We start from the raw sequence: 27107 nt of genomic DNA, 5'->3' as shown, positions 1-27107 counted from the left end.
TATTTGTGGAAACATTAGACACAGTTGCTCAGTTTCTTCTATTGTTTAATCATGTTTAGTTGTTCAATAACGAAAGTTGCAAAATCCAAATTCTGAATTACGTGAAATCGATTTTAGCCATCAAGTTCGTGTGATTATTTTGGTAATATACAATCCATCAGAGGTTCCTTAACTCTAGAAACCCTTCATTAGAAGAAGTTCAGAGTATATACATTAGAGTAAGTTACAGAGGTATATAATGACTAGTGCTGGTAATACTATGTTGCTGGCGAATGCATATTATTTTTTAAGACAGAAAGCCTAAAATCTTCACTTTGCAACATATTAGTCAGCATTCAGTGGGAACAACAACAACAGAAAAAAGTTTCTTAAACTAACGTTTTGTTTCGGATGGTAAGGTAGTAAGATCTTGTCAATTTCCTATCAGGGACAAGTGAGTTATTTTCTGCCGCTTTAATATTACAGGATTATGTTTATTATCCTGGTAACAGCGCTGATCTGATCTAAAGAAACTCAAATTTCTGACAGCCTGGGAACTTTTTCTACCTCCATCTTAATTTGTAAATATTGAGCTACTTGAAAGAAGCCATATAACACTCTTTACGAAAAAGCATTTGATTCAGTTAAAACATTTGCAACACTAAAACATCTTTACAATAATGCAACCTCTGTAATTAATTATATAAAAACAGTGAAAAGTTCCCAATACAAAAAGGCATCTGGCAAGGCGACACCATATATCTCCCAAACTATTTACAGCTGCACTAGAGGAAGTCTTTAGAAGCCTTGATTGGGAAACAAAAGGAATAAACATAAATGGAGAAAGGCTGTATCATCTGAAATTTGCAGATGATTATTGTCCTAATAGCAGATAATCTTGAATCTGGAAGAAAGGCTAAATCAGCTAAATGAAACTTCCAGAGTAATTGGATTAAAAATAAATAGAGAAAAAACAAAAATAATGATGAATAAACATATTAACCATAGAACTGTCAAAGTTGAAAAAAAAAAAAACATGAAATAGAACAAGTTATTTCATATGTATATATGGGCCAATTGTTATCCTTTGAGGCCAAAGAAAAGAGATTGAACGAAGAATTCACCTTGGATGGATGGCTTATGGGAAAATGAGAAATATATTCAGAGGTGACATCCCTATGAGTCTAAAAAGGAAAGCTTTCGACCAGTGCATACTTCCTGTCCTAACAGGAAGTATGCACTGGTCAAAAGGAGAAACATGGACTTTAACAAGCCCTAAACAAAAAGCTGAGAACAACACAACATCGCATGGAAAGAAGTATGCTAAAAATAACATTAAGAGATAGGAAGACAAATACCTGGATAAGATCTCAAACAGGTGTCATGGATATTGTAAAATACATTAAATAGGCTAAGTGAAGATGGGCTGGGCATATTGCCAGATGCAGTGACGGGAGATGGACTAGAAAAACAACAGAGTTGAGACCAATGGATGGAGGAAGACAGAGAAGAAGGTGGAGGGATGAACTGGAACAAATTGCAGGAGTGAGATGGATGGGAGAAGCAGAAAACCGAGTGATCTGGAAAATCATGGGGGAGGCCTTCGTCCAGCAGTGGACAGAACCAAAAGGTTGAAGAAGAAGATACGAGATATGTAAAAGTCACTTAGTAAAATAAAATTCTTCAGTATCAGTAGGCTTTCATTAGTATTAAAGTTATATATTTGTCTACCATGCTATGAGCGAATTTAAGAATTTCCTTCTGAAGGGAAGAAAGCTGGGATGCAAGTATGTGGCAGTAACTTCTCTCCAATAACCAAGGAAATCAATAAAACCACGTGATTGACGTCACGGGAAGTGACGAGGCTCACGTGGGAAGGCACTATAAGAAAATAATATCAAGCTTCAATAAATAAATAAATAAAATGACAACAAAAAAAAAACGCCACACATAATAAACAATGCAAAACATATAACATAAATAATATAATAAAATTAACAAAACAGAATAATAAACATAAGACACATTTACGTTCCAGACCACTGGAGTATGAATTTCGTCGTATAGCGAATTATGCCCTCCTCTTGCAATGTAATGTATGTAATAGTTAATATTTTTTAAGCAATCACAGAACATATGATCAGTTAAAATGTCATTTACTTATCTTATGAGGAATATGATAACTCATAAATACGAATAATCACATATGCAAACTGGAAATTTAAAATAATTTTTGTAAATGAAAGATGTTAAGTCATACTATTTTGTAAATAGTATGGCTTAACAACCAGTTTGGTCATGAATCTATACCATTAAGATTTTCTTAATGTTATAGATCAGGGGTCGGCAACCCGCGAGCCGCATGCGGCCCAAATGTGCATTTTGGGCGGCCCATAAAAGGTTGACCATACTTACATGGCATGTGGCCAGGAAAATTTTATCATCAAGAAAAGACGTTATCTAGTAGTAAAGTGTTAAATGGTTAAGTAGAGATGCTGTGCTAAAAATGTTTTTAATTTACGTGAAGAAATTGACATTTTCATGACGGAACACGAAAATACTGTCCCACAACTATCGGATAAAAAATGGATTATGTCTCTTGCATTTATGGTAGACATTACAACTACCATAATGAACTTAATTTGACCCTGCAGGGCCAAGGTAAATTACTAGTAGAACTGTTTTCTGACATAAAAGCTCTTGAAAGTAAACTGTCTGTTGAAACATATGATGGAAGAAAATCTACATCATTATATATGTTGCAAATCTGCATCTACAGTTGGATGGCTAACACAAAACGAAGCTTTTGTTGGTATTATTGAAGATTTAAAAACATTTTTTTCAATAAGATTTGTGGATTTTCATAAAAATAGCATCGAAATGCGATTATTTTTGCACCCTTTTAACGACATTGATGACATACCAAATCGACTACAGATGGAAGTTTTGGAATTACAACATAATGAAACATTAAAGAATGCATTCAAAATATTCAAACATCGATGCTTACAAAAAAATTGGAAGGTTTAATCATTTTCGCAAAGAACATGATAGTCGCATTTGGAAGCACATATATTTGCGAATAAGCATTTTCATGAGTTTTATGTAAAAAAAAAAAAAAAAAAATTTCTTCTCGACTGACTGACTGATGAATATTTGCATGCTACGATTTGGATTTTCACCTTAGGTTATCAAGTGGATCTAAATAATTTGACTACGGGAAAACAATCACAAAAGTCACATTAAGCAGGGAGACACATATTGTGATGCATAAACTATATTACTTTGTTTTTACGTGATAATAATTTTTCATTGAGTTTCATATCTCGTAGTTTAAATATTTCTGTGTGTTTTAAGTTTGACATAATAAAAATTGATAACTTAAGTATTTTTTTTCACGCACTATTTTCTATTAATTAAACGCTTGGGGCCCGATGATTAAAAATAAAAGTTGAATGTGGCCCGCGAGTCTGAAAAGGTTGCCTACCCCTGGTATAGATTGATGTATACCATCAATCAGTAACAAGATTGTCACGGATAACTGTACTATTAACTAGTTGTAACACTTTTCATTTCAATAACAACTGTGACAAAAGTAGTGCGAGGTAAGTGTAGCCTTCCAACCTATATCAGTGTCACTAATAATTTTAGTATGTGGTGTAATATGTTTACGCGTTTCTCCTTTTCACTGGAGCAATAGCACCCTTAATTTGAATTTTATCTACCATCTTAAATAATAATAATAATAATAGTTATAAATAGTTTATAATGCACAGCGAAACACCAAACCACAGAGAGATGTAGCGAGCAACGACTGCCTAAACCAGCGTTTCCCAAACTGTGGGCGGCGAACCCCTTGGGGGGGGGCTCTAGTTTTATTGAGGGGGCCGTGAAATAATGAAAACAAATTTAAAATGTTTTAAGACTAAGTGCGACATGTAAAATGTGTATGTAAGATGATAAAAATGTAATATTTGCATTTGATTTTTGCGATATTCGCTGTGTATGTTTTGGATTGAATATAAATACTGTACAATAAATATTATAATAATATATGTCTGTATTACGATTTTTATTTCGATGGGGGCCGTGAAATATTTTAATTTTTCCAAGGGAGCCTTTACATCCATAAGTTTGGGAAGCACTGGCCTAAACAAACAGTTCACGAAAACTATGCATCGGTTGATTTACGGCAGCATGTCGCTAAAACCGTCTATGAGTGCATGTGGCGTTATAAATATTGGAATTGGTCAAATTAAAAGCGTCGTATTCAACTTGATAAGAGTTGAATAATGAATTCTTTATTCTAGTCTTCTAGAAATTTTAGCTGGGGAGCTAAATTCAGCAGTGCACTGCTCCTAAGTCATCACGTAGAGCTGCGATTTGCTATAGCAGTTTCATGTACATATTGCTTATATGAAACTATAATGAAAAAAAAAAAGTTTTTAGATACCTAGACTTGGTACGAACTCTGTCAATGATGAATTAAAAGTTGACCACTCTTCATGAAAACATCCTCGTTTTCTTAAGCCATTAATCACATGATAAAAAAGGTCATGTAAACATGCCAATTTTGTACATGCAAAGCTATCTTGCAGTTCTCGCACTTTCAGTATATAAGCCCCCCCCCCCCATTCAGTAAGTACTGAAAACTTCTGTTGGAAAGCCAGCTATCTGAAAATAGGAGATATTCCTTAACTTTGTGCTTAGTTTAAAGATATTCGAATGCTGAATAGAAGAAGAAAAAAAATTCCACTTCAGATATCGATACTTGATATTTGACTTTTCTTGGAAGATTTTCAACAGTTCTTTAGGAGAGTCATGGAAATTATAAACTGTGTCTATTTTAGGAAGACGATATTAGGATCAAGAGATAACCTTTCCGCCACCAATGAAGTCAAAATAGCTTAGCAAGGCCATAAACCTTCGCTCTATATATTTGTCAACTTTCCTTCCTTCTTATCGGAGGCACTTTGAACCCTGCCTTCCAGAGGTCACAGAAATGAAAGTCGATGACCAGAAAGAAGTAGAACAGCTGGTTCTGCCGTTCCTTAACTGCTATCAATTTAAGCTTTCCAACAATGTGCGCGCGCTTGAGCACACGCACAGAGATGGGCCCGTGTGAGAAATTTGGACACTTTTATTATCAGCCATTTCAGTGAGACACTAGAACCTAAAGAAGAATTACATTACTTTTTATACTTACCCAAGGGATCAACAAATTAACCAAAAGACAAGGAACGTGACTGAAGCTCTTATACGAGTAGACATACACTCATATTAAATGCATCGCATTTCACTCCTATGTTAATAATGAAGCATCTGTCAGTGCATAATATGTATTAGGGAAACAAAATGGGGCATCGGCTCAAACCTTTTTTTGTGCGCACTGTAATATTTGACAGGATTTTTGGTTGTATTTATTTTTTATTTTTTTTCTAATTCCACTCCTATTCCTGCATGCAATACTACCTAAGTAATAAATATCGAAATGTTTTAAAATGGATTTGAAAGGCGCGTTTTATTTTATAGAATGTGCTAATAGCTAAAAATTGGTTCATTGTGATATTACAAAGATTGAGACGTACAAACTTCTGAAAGGGTCATACAGGATTTCAGTTGATGGAATTTTTCATTTTATGGAGGACAGGGATAGGACAAGAGGGTATCCTTGGAGCTGAGAATGAATTCTGCTAAGAAGGGGGGGGGTAGAATTTTCTCTCATAAGGTGTTGCGTGATTGGAATGAATTGCCATTGGATGTAGTATGTGCAAACAGTGTGAATGAATTCGAAAATAAGTATCATAGTTGGTGTGTGTAGTATGTGGCCACCCTCAATGAGTCCCTGACTCCTTAGAGGTCTCTCTTAATAATAATATTGATATATCATGTACATGAAAGGGAAACTTTGCGCAACTAGCAAACGAGAATAATTTTTGAATAAAAAATATGGGGAAAATGCTGTTATAGAACCATTGGTTTACAATGATCTGTTGTATAGCTAGTTTTTATTTCGTGTTTGTGTTGCCTACTCACGAATAGGTGTAAACTTATGGTACATTAATAGTGTATGAGGGCCAGGCGTTTTTTTTTGTGGAACTATTATATCTAACAGATTCGCGTTATTCATAGTGCTCTATTCAGTGATAGTACTTCTGTAAAAATCCGAGAGATGTGCCAAAGGTGTTAAAAAACTGCATATTAAATGTCGACCCGTTTGTTATTTACTCTGTCCGATTGAAACGACTCGATAAATTTTAAGAGTGCTAAATCTAATTCATAGTCCACGCACGATTATGTTTAGAATTCCGCACAAATGCTCGGAATATTTGTATGCAGGATCCTACATCAAAAAAACTAATTGCAGACGAATAGCTTTAAGGAACAATGATCACAACTGAAAAACCATCGACTGGTTTCAAAAATGTGATGGCAAATATTTTTGGAAAACAAAGTCCTGATTGCGAAGCATTGTTATAAATATGCAAAAAATTACGTTGTAATAGAAACTTGAGAGTTTATTTCTTGCACTATATCGGAATTCAACATAATACTCATTTGTTGTCACCATACTAACTTTTACTGTTTATAAGTTTGCCTCTTGATATTTCAAACTTAAAAGAAGTCCTGTGCAATTATGACAAAACTTGTTGTTAATAAATAACGAAGTTATTTTGTATTTACCTTGTTTCGTTTAATCATATGACCGTTTAAAATGTATAATGTATAAAAAGATTGTAATATAGATGTTGGAACGACAACAACATGACGGAAGATTTAAAACGGAAACCACTGGTATAGTGATGGCTAGTTTAAATAAAATGTTAGCAGTAATCTGCTGCCAGAAAAGGAGCACACACACAAAAGGTAATTTAAAGACAAAAGAGCAAGCTTTTCTTCCGAAGAAATTAAGGATAACACTTAAAATCTTTTTTCTTTTCAGTTCATTTTATTCCTAAACGTTATTTTAATAATGTTTATTGGGCATTCATCATTACGAACCATGGGCTCACTGCCCGTTGGTGTCCGATGCCTCCTTCACTATCTTTTTCCACCTTTCTTTGTCCAGTGCACAGTGTCACAATTTCTGTACACATTCCCCACCAGTCCTTTATGTCGTCTATCCATTCTCTGTATGGTCTACCTCTTCTGTTTAAGCCATCCATAATACCAAACATAAATGTCTTTATCTTCCGGTCCTCACTCATTCTACAGATGTGTCCAAATAATTGCAGCTTCCGTTTTATAATCTTCTGCATTAGATTCTCTTTTGGTTGTATCTTCCGATAGAGCTTTTCATTTGTGATTTTCTGTACCCAACCTATTCTTAGAATCTTCCTGTAACAAGTTCTTTCAAATGCCAAAATTCATTTTCTTGATTCCTTATTTATTACCCACGTTTCAGATCCATACAGTACACTGCTAAAGATGCATGTTTCCAGTACTTTTAGTTTTGTTTGCAGGATGATCACTTTACTTTTCCAGATGTTATCCATGGCCTTCAGATTTGTTCTTCCCTTTGCAATCCTGATCTTTATTTTTTTTTTTATAGTCCAAATCATACGCCATTTTACTTCCCAAATATGTGAATTGTTCTAGATTTTCTATATCAATATACCAATTCCATCCGATGCAATGTCATCTGAAAATTGTCATCTCAGATTGTTAATTCTCATTCCGTGTACTGATATTCCTTTTGCGTCTTCCTTCAATTTGTCCATTGCTCTTTCTAAATGTGCGATGAATGTGCTTGGTGATATTGGATCCCCCTGTCTAGTACCTCTGCCTTGTTCTAAACCATTTCCCCAAATCATCATCTATTCTAACTGCTGCAACTGCATTCTAATAAACATCTTTTAATATAGCTATTTATTATCATTAGGCTCAAATAAATAAATTGGAGAAAAATAAAGAAACGCCTGTTTTTTTTTTTTTTTCCTTCGGCTTGAAGTTATATAAAAAAAAAGGATAAATTTTAAAACTGGCCTAGGGAACCTCAGGCGAAAAAGATGGTAGTATGCAAATAAAAGATATGTTAACCAATAACGGAATTAGGGTTATATACACCTTAAACTATATTCTACAGACAAAGGTTAGATAGAATTCTTGCACGCACTTCAGGTTTCCACCGATTGGATTGGTGGTCTTACACAGGACTTTACTAATCTATCGTCCGAAGACATTTACAAATATTGATTCCACAATGAAGTTTGGACACGCAGCCTTCGAAGAATCCCTCAGCGGAAGAGTTACACTCGGCATACTAGACTGGCAATGTCGTAGCACAAATTTCTCAGTATTCTTAACTTGTACATTTATGCACATAGCTTAAACACGATATCGATCTCTAATGTAACTGAAGTTGTTTTCCTACAGCATTATTCCACTCTTTCCTTCGATACAGAGCCACGTTCCAGTTTTAATATCCTTTACTGTTGTAAATCATTTTAGTGATAGAATTATACAGTTTTATATCTATACCTTAATTATGGTTTAAAACCATTATTTTAAATGTTTTTTAGGAAGTAGAATTTGTTGAGCAGCATTTTTTTTTTTTTTTTTTTTATTATTCCTGCAGGTGATTCAGAAATAACCCTTCACCAACAACCTACATCTCAGAGTTCGCAAGCTATTAGTCAGTTGTGTGCCATCTGTGGAGACCGAGCAACAGGAAAACATTATGGAGCTGCCAGTTGTGATGGTTGTAAAGGATTTTTCAGGAGAAGTGTGCGGAAAAACCACGTGTATTCTTGCCGGTTTCACCGGAACTGTGTGGTGGACAAGGACAAAAGAAATCAGTGCAGATATTGTCGTCTAAAGAAATGTTTCAGAGCAGGAATGAAGAAAGAAGGTAACGGTGTCTAAGAATCTTAAACATCATGCGCGATCAATATTTAGTGTTGAAAATTGTAACACCATCTGGTTGTTTTGGATAGGGAAGAAGGCTGCCATAGGCTATTTGACAGGAAGTCTGGCAGTCGGCGTAGAATTTTTAGCTTCTTAAATGCTAAATGCCAAGGACTAATTTGCTCTTGACCTTTGTTCTTTCGGTATATCTCATGGTGCTATCAGTGGTAGAATCTGATGTAGATTAAATATTTTCAGTTTTATTTATTTATTGCATGTTACAAAGCAGTGATTTCTAGTCTTCTCACTGGAAGACTAGAAATTTCTTAGGATATTTGCTGATATTTGAATGGGATCAACTTTTTATTATTTGCCATAGTTAACATGTAAGTGATTTTTTTTTGGGGGGATGAGTTGATAACATGGGTAAACAGCCTTTATAATCCTTTCCTTTTAATAATCAAAATAGCTTTAAAAAAGTCAATATCAAAGGAAGTTTTTTTCCAGCAACACGTGGTGGATTAAAAATCACCAGTGAAACTTCCAGGAGAGAGAGAACTACTGATATAAACTTATATATAATTAAATGTATTATATTTCCATATTGCTTATGATAGAACTGTTCCCATAGTGTGATCTGCGAAACTAACAATTGCAGGACAGTTATTAATAAGGTCGTTTACATCAACATCCATTTGCTATTTGTAAAAAAGGATTATATTTGGTAATTTTTGTAAATAGATAAATTTTAGAACCACTGTTGTAGAATTGTTAGAATCCATGTTTATATTTTTAGTATATAATTATATGTCGTATAATTATAACCGATTATAGGCTTACGAATGAGAAGTGCTATACAGTAATATTGGTTGTGTTAGCTAAGAATCTAGGAATATTTTTTATACAGAATCGAGATCGTTGGTCGATACCCATTATTATTTACATGTAAATTGCTAATGATCTTTAAAAGTAGTTGAAATCAACAAAGCTCCGGAGAAGAAAAGTAGGTGACTATCTCACTAGATACAAGTAAGAGAGGAAACTATGAGAATCAGTCGACTTTTTCCAAGGCTTCACCACATATCACTGTGTTTACTGATGATGAATGCAAAATGTTGAAAGCAACGAAAAAATTCTCATCAGAACATCTTGATGGTAATTTTTCCTTTATTTTCTGAAAATAGAGATATATATTTTTGCATTTTACTGTTCTGTGCTTTTTTTTTTTTTTTTAAGTTTAATAATTAGCTTCGTAATGCATTGAGTCTACACATCAGCTTGTCTTTTGTTGTACAATCCATTTCTCTTTACATAGCCTAGATATTTTCTGTTGCATTTAGATCTTGCAGAATACCAAGGCCACCAAACGATTAATGCCATTTTTCTACATAAATTTATTGACTTCTTTTGAAAATGGCATGGAACCAAAGGTAATTTGAAAAACAGCTTTTTTTATTTTATTTTTTAGATCATCTTCCTTGGATACCTTTTATTTATTTCAACATCAGCTAAGTTCGTCTGCAATTCAGAAGTTCTTTGTTGTGGATCAAGTTGATATTGTCCTATCCATTATGCTTCATTACTATTATTATTTTTAATTTCACATTTCTTCTTTTTATTTTGTATAGTAGAACTGAATCTGTATCAATTTCGGATTTTTAATTAATATTATACCTATGAATTCCACAGGAAAAATGTTCATGCAAAGTAATTTGTACTTTCCTCTCATTTCTCCTGTCATCATATCCATACCAAAGTGCATCTGCTGACATTTGTGAAATCAAACAAAAAAGCAAAAAAAAAACAAAAAAACAATTCTTTTTTTTATTTTCAGAAATTTAACTACTAATGTTATATAAAATCTTAGTCAGTATTACAATAAGGTGTGTGTGGGGGGGGGGGGTGAAATGACAATGCGATAATTTGCAAATTCATAAACAGTGGTTAGTAGATTAGCATTAAAGATACAGTTATGTATTAAATATACTTTATTATTATTATTTGACACCTCCAGGGAGTCCAAAGGGTCATGGAGGGAGAGTGTGGCAACAGCATCGAACGATTGTGCCCCTTCCAACTACTAACCGCGCTCAAACTTACTTAACTGAGCCATTAGTAGCAGAGGCTCTACCACTCGACCAACCTTTTCCGGCTATTATATATAAAAGTTATGCATTAATTATATTTGTACAGGATTTTAAATCGAATGCAGCGATATTATATATTTCAACGCTAAATTACGTAACATTTTTAAGAGCAGTGAGTGGCACCTCAAAAAGCTGTATTTTTAATGTGGTTAGCAAAAGCAGTAGTCAATGCGATCATCATATGCAGCCATTTTGTACAGAATTGATCCTTTAATTTATTCTTGTCGTCGTCTGCTGGAAGAATAAAAATATCTGTTCAAAAGCTGAAATTTTTTTATTTTTTTATGTCAAGAATGCAAAATTAATTAGACCCCTATTTACTAAAACTAAAGAAAAGTGAGAAAATTCCCGGATTTCACGGAATTAGCCATAATGGTATATGACATTTCTTATGAAGTTGTCGTTATACTGCCTGTCGTGCTGTTTATCTTTTCACGTAACTTACAATAGTCTTCATTTATATCAGAATAATACTCTTTCAATACAGTAAGCATTAAAAAAAAATTTGAAAAAATAATTCGTTTGACAGTATTTTCACTTCGCAATTTGTGCATTAGAATTCTGCCAGCACTGTAAATGTAAATACTGTGTATTTACATTTCTAACTGTGCAGTGCAGTTTCATCCGTTACTATCAGCTTATTGAGAAAAAATATTAAATAGAAAATAAAATTACTCTTTTCCCTCCCCTAAAACTTAATGGGAGGAGCTTCTTCCCATGTATATTATGTTATCGTTGTACAACTATAAGCGCACTTTGCATGAAACAAAACTTAAAACTTTTCCAGCCTTGTTCAGTATCGCTTTTTCCAACTTATAATTTCATGTCTCATTTTTCTCTTTGTCTTAAAATGAACGTCGATTTTGCAGTCTGTGTTTTGAAACTGATTATAATAATAAATAATGCAGTGGTTGCCTTTCATATTCTAATAATAATTCAGGCCCACAGATTGGTCTTGTGACTGCTACTGGTGATAGGCGTGTCACTTGTAGCAGCACTTCGTAGCTAATACGTATGATACGTCTGTCAGTAAGCGACTCTGCCCACTCCCAGTCTGATTGGTTCGGCAATGTATCCGAGTGACCTATGTTTTGATTCCACTTAGAGTATTTTTATTTATTTATTTAAAGTTTATTTTTATTTCAAAATACTCAGTGAAAGCAAGCTAAAATTTCTACTCAAGCTCGTGTTAAAATTCCAATCTAAATAATATCTAAATAATATGCAAAGAAAATTTTTGCATATTATTTAGATATTTTGCATCTGTTTCTTCTCTGACCAACCGTAAATTAGTAACGTGGAACAGTGAATATTTGTTGAAATGTTTTAATTTTTGTTACCCCACAGTAGTGGGTTCCATAGTAGTTTCGCGACCCAGCAACTGGGAACCATTGCTTTGGATATCTGTGATTGTCCCACGTTTGCATTCCTGTTATTTCTGTGACTGTGGTCTCACCTGCTGTTATATTTAAACTTGGAGTGGGGAGAATTCCATTTCTCATTTCTAAAATAAAGTATGATGCTTATCTGACCGTATATATCTCACATGCGTTAAGGAAACTTGATAAGCTCGGTGTAAGTCTAACATATTAGCCAATTATTGTTAAAAATCCATTATTATTATTATTATTATTATTATTAATGAAAGTATGGTATTTAGATTCACAAATAAGGAAATGGTTTATTGGAGCTTAACGAAACTTTTTTTGGTACTGATCACTCAGATTCCCCCCCCCCACACACACACATTGCGTTTATTTATTATTGTTAAGAGCATTATAAAATGCTTTTAATTACTGAAATGTAGAGCGAAAGGTATTACTTTGGTATTAAACTTTGGTATTATACTTTGGTATTAAAGTAAGATATTAAATGAGTGAGATATGCTGTTTAAGCAGCGAGTATCAACGCAACTCTGATACCAAAGGTTATTTTCTCATAAGCTCTTTGGTACATTTTGAAAATTAATTAAACTTAATAAGTACGAGTAGTTCACGCGATTTCATTGTTGAATCGTCAGGTTTCTGTTCTAGTTGTTTAATTTAAGCGACATTCTAAATATATCTTTGATACTGGAGCGAAAATTCTATGTTAATAAAAAAAAAAAACATTACGTAAATAAAATTCGTATTATATTTAATTATTTTGGCATTTCCGATTCGTGAAGTTAAATTTCTAAACTTTCAGTTTCTTTCTATATTGGGCTATAAAATATGGCTAGATCCCTAATATCCTCCATTTTAATAATGTATTTAGAGCTATTTGTTTAGGATGCTAAACATTTTCCTCATCCCTTTAGCTAAGCACTGATCACAGGATGTGAAAAAATTCGAGTAAGACTATGTATGACTTTCCACATCCCTTACGTTATTCAGATATTAAATTGTCCCATGCTTGCTTGCTTGCTTTGGACATACCCAAAGAATAGCTCTCGTAGCCATAACCCGCGAAACCATCAACTAAAGAACGCTAGTCTATTGCGTGGACTCAGTAATTATTCAGCACTGCCAATTCTCAGCGACCCAAAATTTTATTTCCTTTGTAATAAATGTTGTTTATCACAAAATGAAATCATAAAATTTTATCATAAATTTGTGTGTGTGTCGGAAAAGTAGGGCCCAATCTCGCAAGTCGATCCTGTACGCTGCTATTTTTATTCGTGTAATTAACTATGCATGATTATTTTATTTAGTTATTTATTGCGACGTATGTTTAGGAGGTTTTAACCGGTGATACATTAAAATGGTTTGGAGGACACGTGAACGAAATTCATTTTTAAAAAAATATAATAAGCTACATGTTGCTTTAGTTTAAGAGGTCACAGTGTTTTCGATATTTATTTCACTAACTGCTGCATATTTCCTTGCCCTTATTTTCGGTTAGTTTTTTTTTTTTTTTTTGACTCTCAGTTATCAGATTCATGGTTTAAGCTCATTTTCAGCAGCATGTACATCTGACCTTCATTTATCCTATCAGGTGTCATCTCTATCCAAGAAGGTTGGCTGTCATGGAACTCTGTGTATTCATTTCCTTGGTCATTTTCCCTTGCCTTCTGTATACGTCAGTCCTTTATTTTTGAACCATTTGTCATTGTCTTCCTCGTTTTCGTTTCCCTGTAATAAATCTTTTTAGATGCATGTCTAACAATATCACCCATATATATTTTTCTTTTCTTATGTTCATCACTTCCAGTTTAGTACCCATCATCTCTAAATCTCCATTTCTCTTCTTTTTGAACCACGAGCTTGTGTATATCCCCATTTTGAAAGCATTAATCCTTTTAATATCAGCATTATTTACTGTCCATGTTTCTGCTCCCTAGAGAAAAGTAGACCAAATAGGTACTTAATCATTCTTAATCTAGGTTTTATTAGCCCCCCCCCCCTATTTTTCTTGATTTTAGTATGCTTTTCATTTGGTTAAAGGTTGATTTTGCCATTCTGTATAATTTCTATTTTTTCCTCTAATTACGTTTGCATGTTCCATCCTTAATTAAAGGTCCAAAATAAGTTGTACCATTCGACTTCTTATAATTTGGATTTCACCGGGTATATTTTCCTCAGCTTGCTTTTTTTTTTTAGAATTACGCCATTTTTTATTTTGTTTATTTATTTGATCTATTAATATAAAGCGAGTCTTCCTGTCGTTCTTAGCAATTAATGCATCATCTCCATAATGCATATTATTTATATCCATTCAGATGCTTTAAAATTTTTTCCTTTTAGAGATTGAACAGAGGAGGAAAAATCACACAACGTTGTCTAACACGTTTCTGTAATTGGAAAATTTCTGACGGTTCACTTTAGATTTTTTCTTTTTGTAGTTTTGGTTGCAATACATAATATATAAATTCTTCTATCCTTTTTGTAGTCATTTTTGCGATAGGAGTCTCTCCATTTGTCCAAGGTTCATGTACTCGCTCTATTTTATTATTGTTTATTGGTGTTCATTCTTCTGTTATCTGGTATATTTCAATATTTGCTGTTTTTTTCGTAATTTATATATAATCCTACATTATTTGCCACTGTATTTAATTTATATATATGAAACAGTCTTACGTCATTCCTGTCTATTCTTTTCTTCAAACACTATCAAATTCTTTATTATCATCTATAAAACATGTTTCTTCACTTACAGTTTCTTTCTAGTATCATTCTGATAATGAAGATGATCTCTCTCTTGGACATCTTCAATATCAGAATGATTTTTTATAAATCCACTTGGGATGTTTTGTTTCATTTGCTGTTTTATTTTATTTTATTTTCATATAATTCATAAGAAAATATGAATTATATGAAAATATAATTTATCACATGGCTCATTAGTCTTATTGATATGTAATTTCATATATGTGGTTAATTAACCGAAAAAGCTAAGAAACTGATTTCTTAGCTCTTCGGTTCCACTTTCTTTTAGAGCTTTTGGCATTTATGTATGAATGTTATCTTGACTTGATGCATTTGCTCTTAGAATTATAAGACCTTCGAGATTGTTAATTGTGGTATTATCTCTCTCTCTCTCTCTCTCTCTCTCCCTCCTCATCCCTGAAAATATTTGAAAGAATGTATTATACCCGTCTTTTCTTAATTTCTGCAGTTTCAAATAACATTTTGTCACATTCCTCTTGATTGAAAGTTTGCGGATCATTGGTTTTTCTCTCTCTCTCTCTCTCTCTCTCTCTCTCTCTCTCTCTCTCGCTGTGTGTGTGTGGGGGGGATATCTTGGATTTATTTTATTTCTAGGTCTTCTATTTCTTTGCACTTATTATTAATCCAAGTTTTGGCCTCCAAAAAGATTTATATTTTGATTTTTTCTTGTTTGCTTGTTTCTTTTGCTGAACATATTTAATATACTTTCATTCAGCCATGTTTCCCCCCCCCCCCATCCTATTTTGAATCTCTTTTGTTGTTGCAGTCATAGACATCTTTAACAGTTTCCTTGAAGTTTAAAATTTGTTTCTATCTTCAGTTTGTTATCCGTTTCTATTTTATGCCCTTTTTGAGTTTTAAACTTAATTTTTCTTCCATTTTTATTTTTCCATTGAGTCGTACTTAGGTAACTGCAAACCAGGCAAGTTGTTATTTCTCTTCTTAATGCTTTTCAAAATTAAGTATTTTCATTTTGAAGCAGCCGGAATGTGGTCTGTGACTACATGTTCCTGGGTATGTTTTTGTTTCCACAATAATATTTCGAAATATTTTTCCTGACCATTACATAATCGATCCGGTTTCTGATTTCACTCGGGCTTTCCTAAGTATATAGTGATCTTTTTGGTTTCTAAAAAGAGGATATTTGTTATTATCAGATCATTTTGCTCAAAAATCCTCTGGCTTTCATACTTCCAAGTCCAAAGACACCGGGGAAACCCCTCTTCGTAATTTCACTAACCTCTACCCGTCGTTCGTTTTTCCTGATTACTTTTCGATTTCAATACTTGCTTCGAATTCTTACTGGTGAATATCTTAATTCTTTCCTGTTGGAATTCGCGCTTAGTATCTAAGCCTTTGTCCTCCAATAAGTACATCAACGTAGGCCTACAGTAACCTCTCCAGTTTCTTATATTACACAGAGAGGATTTTATTGGTAAGATTAAGGATAAAAATTATCAAGCATTTCAAATACATTTTTAAAAAGGGTAAAGCTGTTAAACTTTCCCTGAGCCCAAATCTCAGCAGCGCCTTCTGTTAGAGAAATTAGTAGCAAACGTCTCGTTATCCTAGCTTCCATCTCGTCTTCATTCAGACTTTCTGCCATATCGCCAAAATTTTGATAAAATTGTCTTTATGGCATATTTCTCATGTATCAGTGAACAAAAGAAGAAAAAAAAATCTCCCAACTTTGGTACAAGCTTCCATTTCCTGTTGTTGCTCCAATCTTCAAAATTCGTTTTCCAGAACCACTTCTTAAGTCATCTTTTTTATATATTCTTGATTCATTGGGTTTTATTTATTGTATTGCTTAAATTAATTAGCATGCCTCTGCAGTTCTCTCTCTTCTAGAATAGAATTTCCCACCTCAGGCCATTTTATATGCTCGCAACCATATTCTACGGAATCTGTTTTGATCATAATCTGTTTCATTAAAAATTTAAGTAATGTAATAATACCTTAAATGAAGATCAGGTGTTGAAGGATACATCCCTCTCCAGAAATAATATACAATGATTTCTGGTAGGATTGATCATTTGAGGAGTTGGTGTACTCATTTTTTTGAGATCCAGTATTGCTTTTAATAAAATGCTTTTAATCATTGAAAAAAAAAAAAAAAAATAGACATACAGAAGAAATAGTGGGCAAACGAATACAGATTTAAGTTATTCGAGAATGTACGTTTATTTTTATTTTTTAATTCGAATTAAGAAAAAAAAACTACATCTTCGCATGCACTGAGTGACGAAATTGAAAGGGAAATTGAATATTTACACTACATATGCATCCATATTCTACGGCAAAGGAGAACCACGGAAGAAGTTACTCAAAAGACCTAAATACTCTTGGTGCTAGAAGAATCAAAATGACAAACAGGTATCAAGGATTCATATACTGCTAAATAAGAGCTGTCAAGGATAACAGCCTGAAAAACTCAGGCTGTTATCCTTCAAAAATCATCTCCAAAAAAAAAAAAAAAAAAAAAAAAAACGTTTTTATTGTTTCTCTTGAGTAAGCTCTTATCTTTAGCCCTCTTCCATTCTGTCATGAACGTTTCCTCTTGTTCATTATGTGTGTGTGTTTTAGACTCGAACTTCTTTACCGTACTGGAATGACTTAAGTCTGTGTTCTTTTGCACCGACTACAAATTTTCTTTCATAAAAATAATACGTATATCAAAATACAGTATGTGTACATCAACTTCTCAAATTACGAAGGTGGTCTGAAATGTTGTTCTCGGCCTAATAATGAAAAAGCGAATTTATAATTTCAAAATTATTTTTATTTTTCAGCATAATCTCCCTTAAGACTAATATATTTTATTCCAGCGATGTACAGCACCATTATTCCGTCCCTGTAGTGGTTCTCAGTAAGATCTGCAAAATACCCCTCTGCAATCACCTCTTGATTCGAAGAAACACGCTGACCAGCGAGAAAGAGTTTAGTTTTGGGAAGAGACAGAAGTCAGAGGGAGCCAAATTCGGGGAATAGGGTGGATGTTCCAACTATTCATAGTACAGATCCCTTAATTTTCCCATTACCGTGGGCAGGTGCATTGTCCTGATGAAAGATGATTTTTTTTCTTATGCAAACCGGTCTTTTCTGACGAATTTTTTCATCCAGTCTGGTTAAAAGATCGGAATAACATTCCCCGTTTATTGTTTTACCGATTTCAAGATAATAAACAAAATGCCTTTAGCATCTCCCAAAACACCGATGCCATGACATTTCCTGCTGATGGAACCGCCTTTGTCTTCTTTGGCGCTGAACCGGCTTTTGTCCACTGTTTTGACTGCTGCTGTTTGGATTCCAGTGTGTAATGGTGAATCCAAGTCTCATCCACAGTAATAAATCGACGCACAAAATCAGTTTTATTCTTGTTATAACGCTCCAAGCACTGTTCAGAGATTTTCATGCGAGTTCGTTTTTGATCTGCTGTGAGCAAGCGCTTTTTTATTTGCAATTCTTCATGCAAAATATATCCTACACATTCTTTTGAAATGCCTGTAGTTCCAGCAATTTCACGCACTTTGACTCGCCGGTCATCCATAAAGTGCACTTGATCAATGATTTCTGGTGTTGTTACACTTTTTGGACGTCCTTCACGTTGATCATCTTCAAGGCTGGTATGGCCACGTTTAAACTGGGCAACCCATTTCTTGAGTGTAGAAAACGAAGAATGCCCATAAACTTTTATGAATGAATTTCTTTTAGCGTTAAACCTTCTTTTACAAACAAATTTATAACCGCACGATACTCAATTTTATCCATTTCAAGGGATACAGACAAGTCTTCTGCTTCAGACATCTGTATAAACAAACTACATGATAGAATGACTTGCAATTTCATATGGATGCTTATGACAGATGTACCAACTTAGAAAAAAAAAATCGTGCCGATAGTGTTGCCATCTATGGTCGAGGCCGAGAACTTTTCAGACCACTCTCGTATAGCCTATATCCTCCCAGAGTGCTTCCCTCTCCTGATAAGTATCGGGAGGGAGTATTAGTAATCTTACATTTATATTTATTGCACAGATCTTAAATAGATTATAATTTTTTGGAAAGTATTGTCGACGAAAGCTGTTTAAATTTCATAGACTGTGTTCGACGCGATGCTTTCGGTGATCCCCCCCCCCCTCTCTCTCTGTCTGTCTATTCCTGGGCACAGACGTTCAGTTTTCACACTTCAGCACATAACCTCGCAGGTATTTGTTCGTCTGAAGTTAAGTCATCTAGTGTCCAAGTCAGGAACTATCACTCATTTGTTTGCTATGGATACTGCTTTGATTTATCGTTGTTTCTCAGCCGTACCGAAATCGTTTCCATTTGATGTCAGTTTATTACAGTAACTGATTTTTTTTCGCCCTGCCGAAAAGCTTTCAGCGGGTCCTTATCGTAGGTCTCACCGCTCCACTGGGCCTGTTGAGCTTTTTCTCCACTCATCCCTGGTCTTTGCAGCATAGTGTCGTTCATAAATATGTAGTTCTTATCTAAGAAAGACTGAAAACTTATAGTGCCATGGATAGTCGAAGGATGTCTATAATTGTTTCAGTCGCTACAAATCCTTTCCATAGCCTTGCTGACGTCTGTAATTTTGGAACTGTGCTCTAGAGACCAGAAATGTACTTTTCCAAGTCATTTGAAGACTCCTGTGGGTAGAGTGTTGGTTTCACACCAAGCAATGAAAATCATCTACCGCCCAGAGGCGTTCGCAGTCAAGGAAGGGTATTCGATCCCACGTCCTGTTAGTTGGAAAGCTTAGATGTATTTACTCGCCCAACCAGGCCATTGAGTTAAGCTGTCAGTCAAACTTCGACCAGTTGAGAGTTAGAACTGAGGTGGAAGGGTTTTCCAATCTTGCCACCTTAGTTCCTCTTGCCTGAGGAGAGATAGAACGTCTACCTTCTTAGTGAGCTAGCAGGTTTTTTCATGCTGCTGCAAAACAGCTAAGTTGCTTTCATTTGAAAAACCTTACAACGATTTTTCGAGTAGAGAGGATTCGAACGCAGGTCATTTCACTTTAATGGGCATCATCATTACCGACTGAGCACTAAAGCGTCATGCGAGGAGATTTCAGTATACGAATATTCAATGTTAAAATGAGACTAATGGGTCATTTGCTATATTTATTCTTGTAAGTAGTTGATCATAACCTCGAAAGAAAATATTTCTTTAAATTTTTAACTTCCCCCATGAATAATCAACAAAGTTAACACATTTCGCTGTCCTCTCTGTCTATTAAGTAGATCCCAGCATCCTTTATGAATTATTTCCTGCATTAGGATGTTCATATACCAACGTCAAGTATTCTGTCATTTGTTTCACAGTTTCATTTCTATATTAATCCGAAGACCCCAGAGGATAGAGATGTGTGACATGATCGTACACGTGGACTACAGTTAACTACTGTCCAGTCTTGACTGCTGGGCTATTACATTGTGGTGTGAACCAAAATTACGTATTCAGCAAAAAGGAATGGCTTTAGCACCTAGCTGCGTATTGTTAGGGATGGTGGTTTGCACGTGCCAAACAGGGTGTGTCGCCACGCAGCGTACAGCGGAGATTACTCACTAAAAATGGGAATTCGACGTGGCAGGAAATGACCACACATTTTACCAGCTAATATCAGTACGAGAAGAAAACACTTCCTTACACCTACTAGAGATATTTTCACCCCCTCTGTTTAACAACGTTCAGCAATCATCTCTCTCTCTCTCTCTCTCTCTCTCTCTATATATATATATATATATATATATATATATATATCTATATGTAGAAAGTATTTTTACCTTGGGTATATAAATATGTTAAAGATATGTTAAAGATTAAAGATATGTTAAAGATACCAAGTAATTTTAAACCTGGTTTTACTCCATTTCCCAAGTAAGCAAACAGACTAAAAGTCAAGTTTGCGCCTGCAATTGATGCAAGTCTAACTGATCCCACAGGTAGTGCAGGACCAGGGAAACTCGTGGCAAAGGTGGAACAAGCTCCGATCACTAATCTTAATATTTACCCTTAATGCCAAAACACATCTCCAAGAAGGGGATGTATGATGTTTTGCATTAAAGGCAAGGGGCCACTACCCAGACCGGTTTCGACCTTTATTGAGGTCTCGTCAGTGGGAGCTAGGCTAGAATTAGAAATACCAAGATTTAGTAGTACAGAGCTTGTAAGTATTTCGCCAAAACAAGTTACCATAAGGTGTTTTAACCTTATTAAATAAGAATCTCTGGAGGAGATATAAATGTAGAAAGTATTTTTACCTTGGGTATATAAATATGTTAAAGATACCAAGTAATTTTAAACCTGGTTTTACTCCATTTCCCAAGTAAGCAAACAGACTAAAAGTCAAGTTTGCGCCTGCAAAAAAAAAAGCATCATACATCCCCTTCTTGGAGATGTGTTTTGGCATTAAGGGTAAATATTAAGATTAGTGATCGGAGCTTGTTCCACCTTTGCCACGAGTTGCCCTGGTCCTGCACTACCTGTGGGATCAGTTAGACTTGCATCAATTGCAGGCGCAAACTTGACTTTTAGTCTGTTTGCTTACTTGGGAAATGGAGTAAAACCAGGTTTAAAATTACTTGGTATCTTTAACATATATATATATATATATATATATATATATATATATATATATATATATATATATATATATATATATATATATATAATGTGTGTGTTAAAGATACCAAGCTATTTTAAATCTGGTTTTTACTCCATTTCCCAAGTAAGCCAACAGACAAATAAGTCAAGTTTGCGCCTGCAAGTAATGAAATTCTAAGTGACCCGTAAAGTAGTACAAGGCTAGGCAACTCGTGATAAAGTTGGAATAAGCTCTGATCACCATTCTTAATATTTAGGGTAAATATTAAGAATGGTGATCAGAGCTAATTCCAACTTTACCACGAGTTGCCTAGACTTGTACTACTTTACGGGTCACTTTGACTTGCATTACGCACAGGCGCAAACTTGACTTATTTGTCTGTTTGCTTACTTGGGAAATGGAGTAAAAACCAGGTTTAAAATAGCTTGGTATCTTTAACATATATTATACCCAAGGTAAAAAAACTTTCTACATCTATCTCTCATCCTGAGATTTTTATTTAATAAGGTCAAAGCACCTTTTGGTAACTTGCTTTGGTAAAATACTTATAAGCTCTGTATTACTTAGCCTTGGTATTTCCTAGCCTGGCTCCCACTGATGAGACCTCAATAAAGGTCGAAACCGGTCTGGGTAGCCTTTAATGCATAGCATCATACATCTCCTCAAGGAGGTGGGCTTTGCATTAAGGGTAAATATTAAGAATAGTGATCAGAGCTTATTTCAACTTTACCACGAGTTACCTAGACTTGTACTACTTTACGGGTCACTTAGACTTGCATTACGTGCAAGCGCAAACTTGACTTATTTGTCTGTTTGCTTACTTGGGAAATGGAGAAAAAACCAGGTTTAAAATAGCTTGGTATCTTTAACATATATTATACCCAAGGTAAAAAACTTATATATATATATATATATATATATATATATATATATATACACGCATATATATACGCATATAAAACTCCTCTATATATACACATATAAAATCTCCTCCTGCACACTTTTAAATTAAAGTAGAACAGTGTCCCATCGTTAATTTTTTCAAGTGAATAGCAAAATAGCTGTATATCTGTGTACTAATTTGTATTATGTAAAATTGTAAATTTATATTGCTGAATTAAAAAAAAAAATCACTGAGCAAGTTGGAATTGATTTTAACACAAGAGCATGTGAGAACTGTAAGTCATCGACTTTTCTCCACCCATCCTTTAGGTGCGCCACCTGTATCCATTATTTATAACCTGAGACAAGTCGTGAGAATGCAAACATAACAAGCAGGCGAGACTTGAAGTTTCCTGTGTGGTTTTCCTTGTATGACACGAAATGAAGCTTTTGTCTTGATTTTTCGTGAAAGAAAGAAGTAAAGAGAAAGACAACTTTTGTCTTTCTCTTATGTTTATTTTATTTTTTTGTCTTCGTGGAATAAGTCGTGCTATTGATATATTAAAGTAATAAAATAAAACGAACTTCAAATAAGCCACCCGTAAAGTTAATTGCATTATCCTAATGTATTATATAGAATAAAGTATATTTTTGTTTAAACATTTTTAAAAATTTCTGTGCAAATTATTATGTCCCCTAACCTGTTTATTTTAGTTTGCTTAGGGAGATATTCCTTTTAGCAGCATTTTAAAAATTAAATCTGAAAATAAAATTAATAACTCAAAAAATTAACTGCATAAGACTCTAAACATTTCTACCGAAATCAAATACTTAGGATCCGTTCACTTCCATAGATCACTCAGTAGCGCGACGTCTTCACTTGAAAGAGCTGCGTTAAGTTTTTGTAGTTTGAGTAGCATGAGGGAGAACATTTATTTATTTTTTAAAATAAAGTTTGGCTATCCGGTCTCATACAGGGAGCAGCGAATATTTTCCCCCACTTCCATATGCAAAACTGATTTTTTCATCCAGTTAAACATGCACACTGGCCATAGAATGCATGCGAAATTTGTAGATAAGATATAGTCACTTTATAATTTTTAGCTGCCTTGGTGTGAACAACAACATGGTTGTTCACAAGATTGGTCTCTCTCAGCTGTCTGTATTGATCAGCAGAGCGAGATTTCCTGGAATTTTACTTAATCATATACTGGTATTTCATTCATGTTGCCTGTAATTTGAATGGAGATGGATAGAAACGTATACTTTACTGCTTTGGGAACTGTGTCATCTGCCACTATTTTATATGTACATTACAGTGAGTACATTAAAGACAACGTTTTTTTTTTTTTTTTTTTTAGTATTTTCTGTAAAAATTCGCCTTGTGTACTTAACATAACCTAACTGTCATATTCATTTTATACTTCTGGTGGAAAGGGGAAAATTATTCCACTGCACAAGGGGGGGGGGGCTCCAGGACTGAGGTAGCAAATTATAGACTAATCAGTATATCGGGAGTGGTGGTTAAGGTTTTGGGGAAATTGATAAAAATTAGAATTCACGACTGGGTGGACAGCAATATGATACTTTATAAGGGGCAACATGGTTTTGTAAAGGGTAGATCTTGCCTTATTAATTTGCTCACTTTCTGAAGTAACAATGGACTTGGATAAAGGAAATTCTTATTCAGTGATCCTGTTGGACTTTGCAAAGGCATTTGACAAGATTCCGCATGAGACTCTGTTGCATAAATTTGAGCGAATGGGTATGGATCCGAGGCTAGCGATTTGGATAGGGTGGCTAGTGGATATATCAAAGAGTGGTTTATTATTATTACGGACGACTCCAGGGAGTCCGCAGACTCACCGAGGAAGGCCCTAAACATCATGTCCACACAACTATTCGACATTCTCACAGTATTTATCGTACCTTGCCTTGAACTCATTCACTATCATGGCACCCACAGCAGACTCTAGCAGCTTATTCCACTCATTTACCACTCTAAAAGTAAAGAACCCAGCTCTAACACCCTTGCTAACCATACTTTTTCCCAGTTTCCATAGATGTCCCCTAGTTCTTCCACCACCAGTCCTGATCTCAAAAATATCCTCTGAATTAATCCTGTAGAACCCCTTCAGCAATTTGAATGTTTCAATCATATCTCCCCTTTTCCGCCTATCAACCAATTTCTGCAACCCATAAATCTTCAACCTGTTATCATAAGGTTCATTCCATAGACCTGCTATCATCTTGGTCACTCGCCTCTGGATCCTCTCTACCTCCTCCCCATCAAGAAGAAACCTAGGTGACCAAATCTGGGCACAGAAGTCGAGATGAGGTCTTATCAAGGCTCGGTACAAAGGAACAATAACTTGCTTGTCTCTGCTCGTCAAAGTATTTTTCAGCAATCAAGTGATTTGATGAGCTGATTTAGCCACTTTTGCAACGTGTCCCCTAAACTTCATCTCCCTATCCACCAACACTCCCAAGTCCCTGGCCTCATCAATCTCCTGGAGTACAGTTCCACCAATGTGGTATACTGCTGCTAATCCTTTCACCCCATGGTGGAACAGAGTCCAGTAGTAGGCAGGTGACTAGTGGTGTGGCTCAGTGCTTGGTCCTCTATTATTTAATTTGTAAACCAATGATATTGGGAATAATTTGAAAGGGAATATCCACTTGTTTGCTGATGATGCAAAACTGGGAAGAGCGATAGTCAATTTAGATGATGATGATATCTTGCAGGATGACTTAAATAGACTGACGGTTTGGGCTAAACTAAATGGCTGCCAGTTTAACGTGGCCAAGTGTACGGAAGGATGAGATCACATGCTGTTTACTATATTAATGGAACTGAACTGCACGAAGTTGATGAGGCTAGGGTGGATATATTGTGGATAGAGAACTTAAGTTCGAGGGCATATTGCAAGAGTTGCCAAAACTTCACACCAAATTACATGGTTATTGAAGAACACACTGACAAGCAGGAATAAGGAAGTGATTTTCCCACCTTATAAGGCATTAATAAGACCTCATTTGGACTATTGTGCACAGATCTGGTCAGCAGGCCTGTGGGATGTCTCCTACGAGGATAGATTGAAGGTCTGTGGGCTTCAAAAACTAGTTGATAGAGGCATATAAATTATTAAAAGGGTTTTATAGGATTGATACTGATAATATTTTTAAGACCAGTGCAGGAAGGGAGAGAACGAGGGGTCATCCCTGGAGATTGTGTAAGAGTGTGATTAACAAGGGTGTTAGGATTAGGACTAGATTTTTTTTTTGCTCGGAGGGTTGTAAATGGGTGGAATGCGTTGCCAGAGGTGGTTGTGAATGCTTCGTTTGTGAATGAGTTTAAGGGGAAGTATTATCATTATTAACACGGTGTCTCCATGGAGTCAAAAGACTCATCACGTGAGACCTTACACTGAAACACTAACAATTATTTACACAATACCTGTCATACTTCTCCTTAAATTCATTCACAGACGAACCATTCACAACTACCTCTGGCAACTCATTTCACCCATTCACAACCCTCCAAGCAAAAAATCTAGTCCAACACCCTTGTTAACCACATTCTTACATAATCTCCAGGGATGACCCCTCGTTCTCTCCCTTCCTGCACTGGTCTTGAAAATGCCATCAGTATCAATCCTATAAAATCCCTTTAATAATTTATATGCCTCTATCCTACGAGGATAGATTGATGATCTGTGGGAACATTCCACAGACCTGCAACAATCTTTTAACTCCCCTCTGAATCCTCTCCACCATTTCTTCTTCACCAAGAAATCCAGATGACTAGATCTGTGCGCAATAGTCCAAATGCGGGTTTATTAATGCCTTATAAAGTGGAACAATAACTTCCTTATCCCTGCTTGTTAGTATGTTCTTCAACAATCATGTAATTTGATGTGATGTTTTGGCAATCTTTGCAATATGCCCTTTAAACTTAAGTTCTCTGTCCACAATAACTCCCAAGTCCGTCAACTTCTAGCAGTTCAGTTCCGTTAATATTGTAAACAGCATGTGATCTCACCCTCCCGAAGTACATCATCTTACACTTAGGTACATTAAATTGACAGCCATTTACCTTCGCCCACACAGTCAGCCTATTTAAATCATCCTGCAAGATATCTACATCATCTGAATTGACTATCGCTCTTCCTAATTTTGTATCATCAGCAAACAAGTGGATATTTCCTTTCAAAGTATCACCAATATCATTGATGACAGGTATTGTGTATAATGATTAGTATGTCAATATTGGTCTCCCGCAATGAGTCTTTTGACTCCATGGAGGCACCTTATAATAATAATAATCTCTGTGAGAATTCTTGGGCTCGTTCATAAATTGCATTATCAGAATGGTGGCTAGTGCGATAGTTTTGCACTTCACACTGAATATCAAAAAATGCTGTTAGATATGTCATATAAAAGGATTGGAGAATATTTTATTTAGCAGGACACTTCAGCATGACAGTTCTTT

At 34.9% G+C, this 27107-nt stretch overlaps 1 protein-coding gene across 4 annotated transcripts in view; it reads left to right on the top strand.

Annotated features, from left to right (window-relative positions):
* Window positions 1-27107, top strand: part of LOC150096605 (hepatocyte nuclear factor 4-gamma-like) — a 283786-nt gene that overhangs the window by 179996 nt on the left and 76683 nt on the right. For all 4 annotated transcript variants that reach the window (XM_090408547.1, XM_090408546.1, XM_090408545.1 and 1 more), the window contains exon 2: window positions 8558-8830. In XM_090408547.1, the coding sequence (XP_090264673.1) occupies window positions 8558-8830 (273 nt within the window). The remainder of the gene's footprint in view (window positions 1-8557; window positions 8831-27107) is intronic.

The sequence above is a fragment of the Typopeltis vanoorti genome, chromosome 18 (assembly GCF_054136105.1).
Source record: "Typopeltis vanoorti isolate ZY-2024b chromosome 18, IOZ_Tvanoo_1.0, whole genome shotgun sequence".
In the NCBI taxonomy this organism is placed as follows: Eukaryota; Metazoa; Arthropoda; class Arachnida; order Uropygi; family Thelyphonidae; genus Typopeltis; species Typopeltis vanoorti.
The sequence above is the reverse complement of the archived record's forward strand: the minus strand, read 5'-3'. Positions and strand labels throughout refer to the sequence as shown.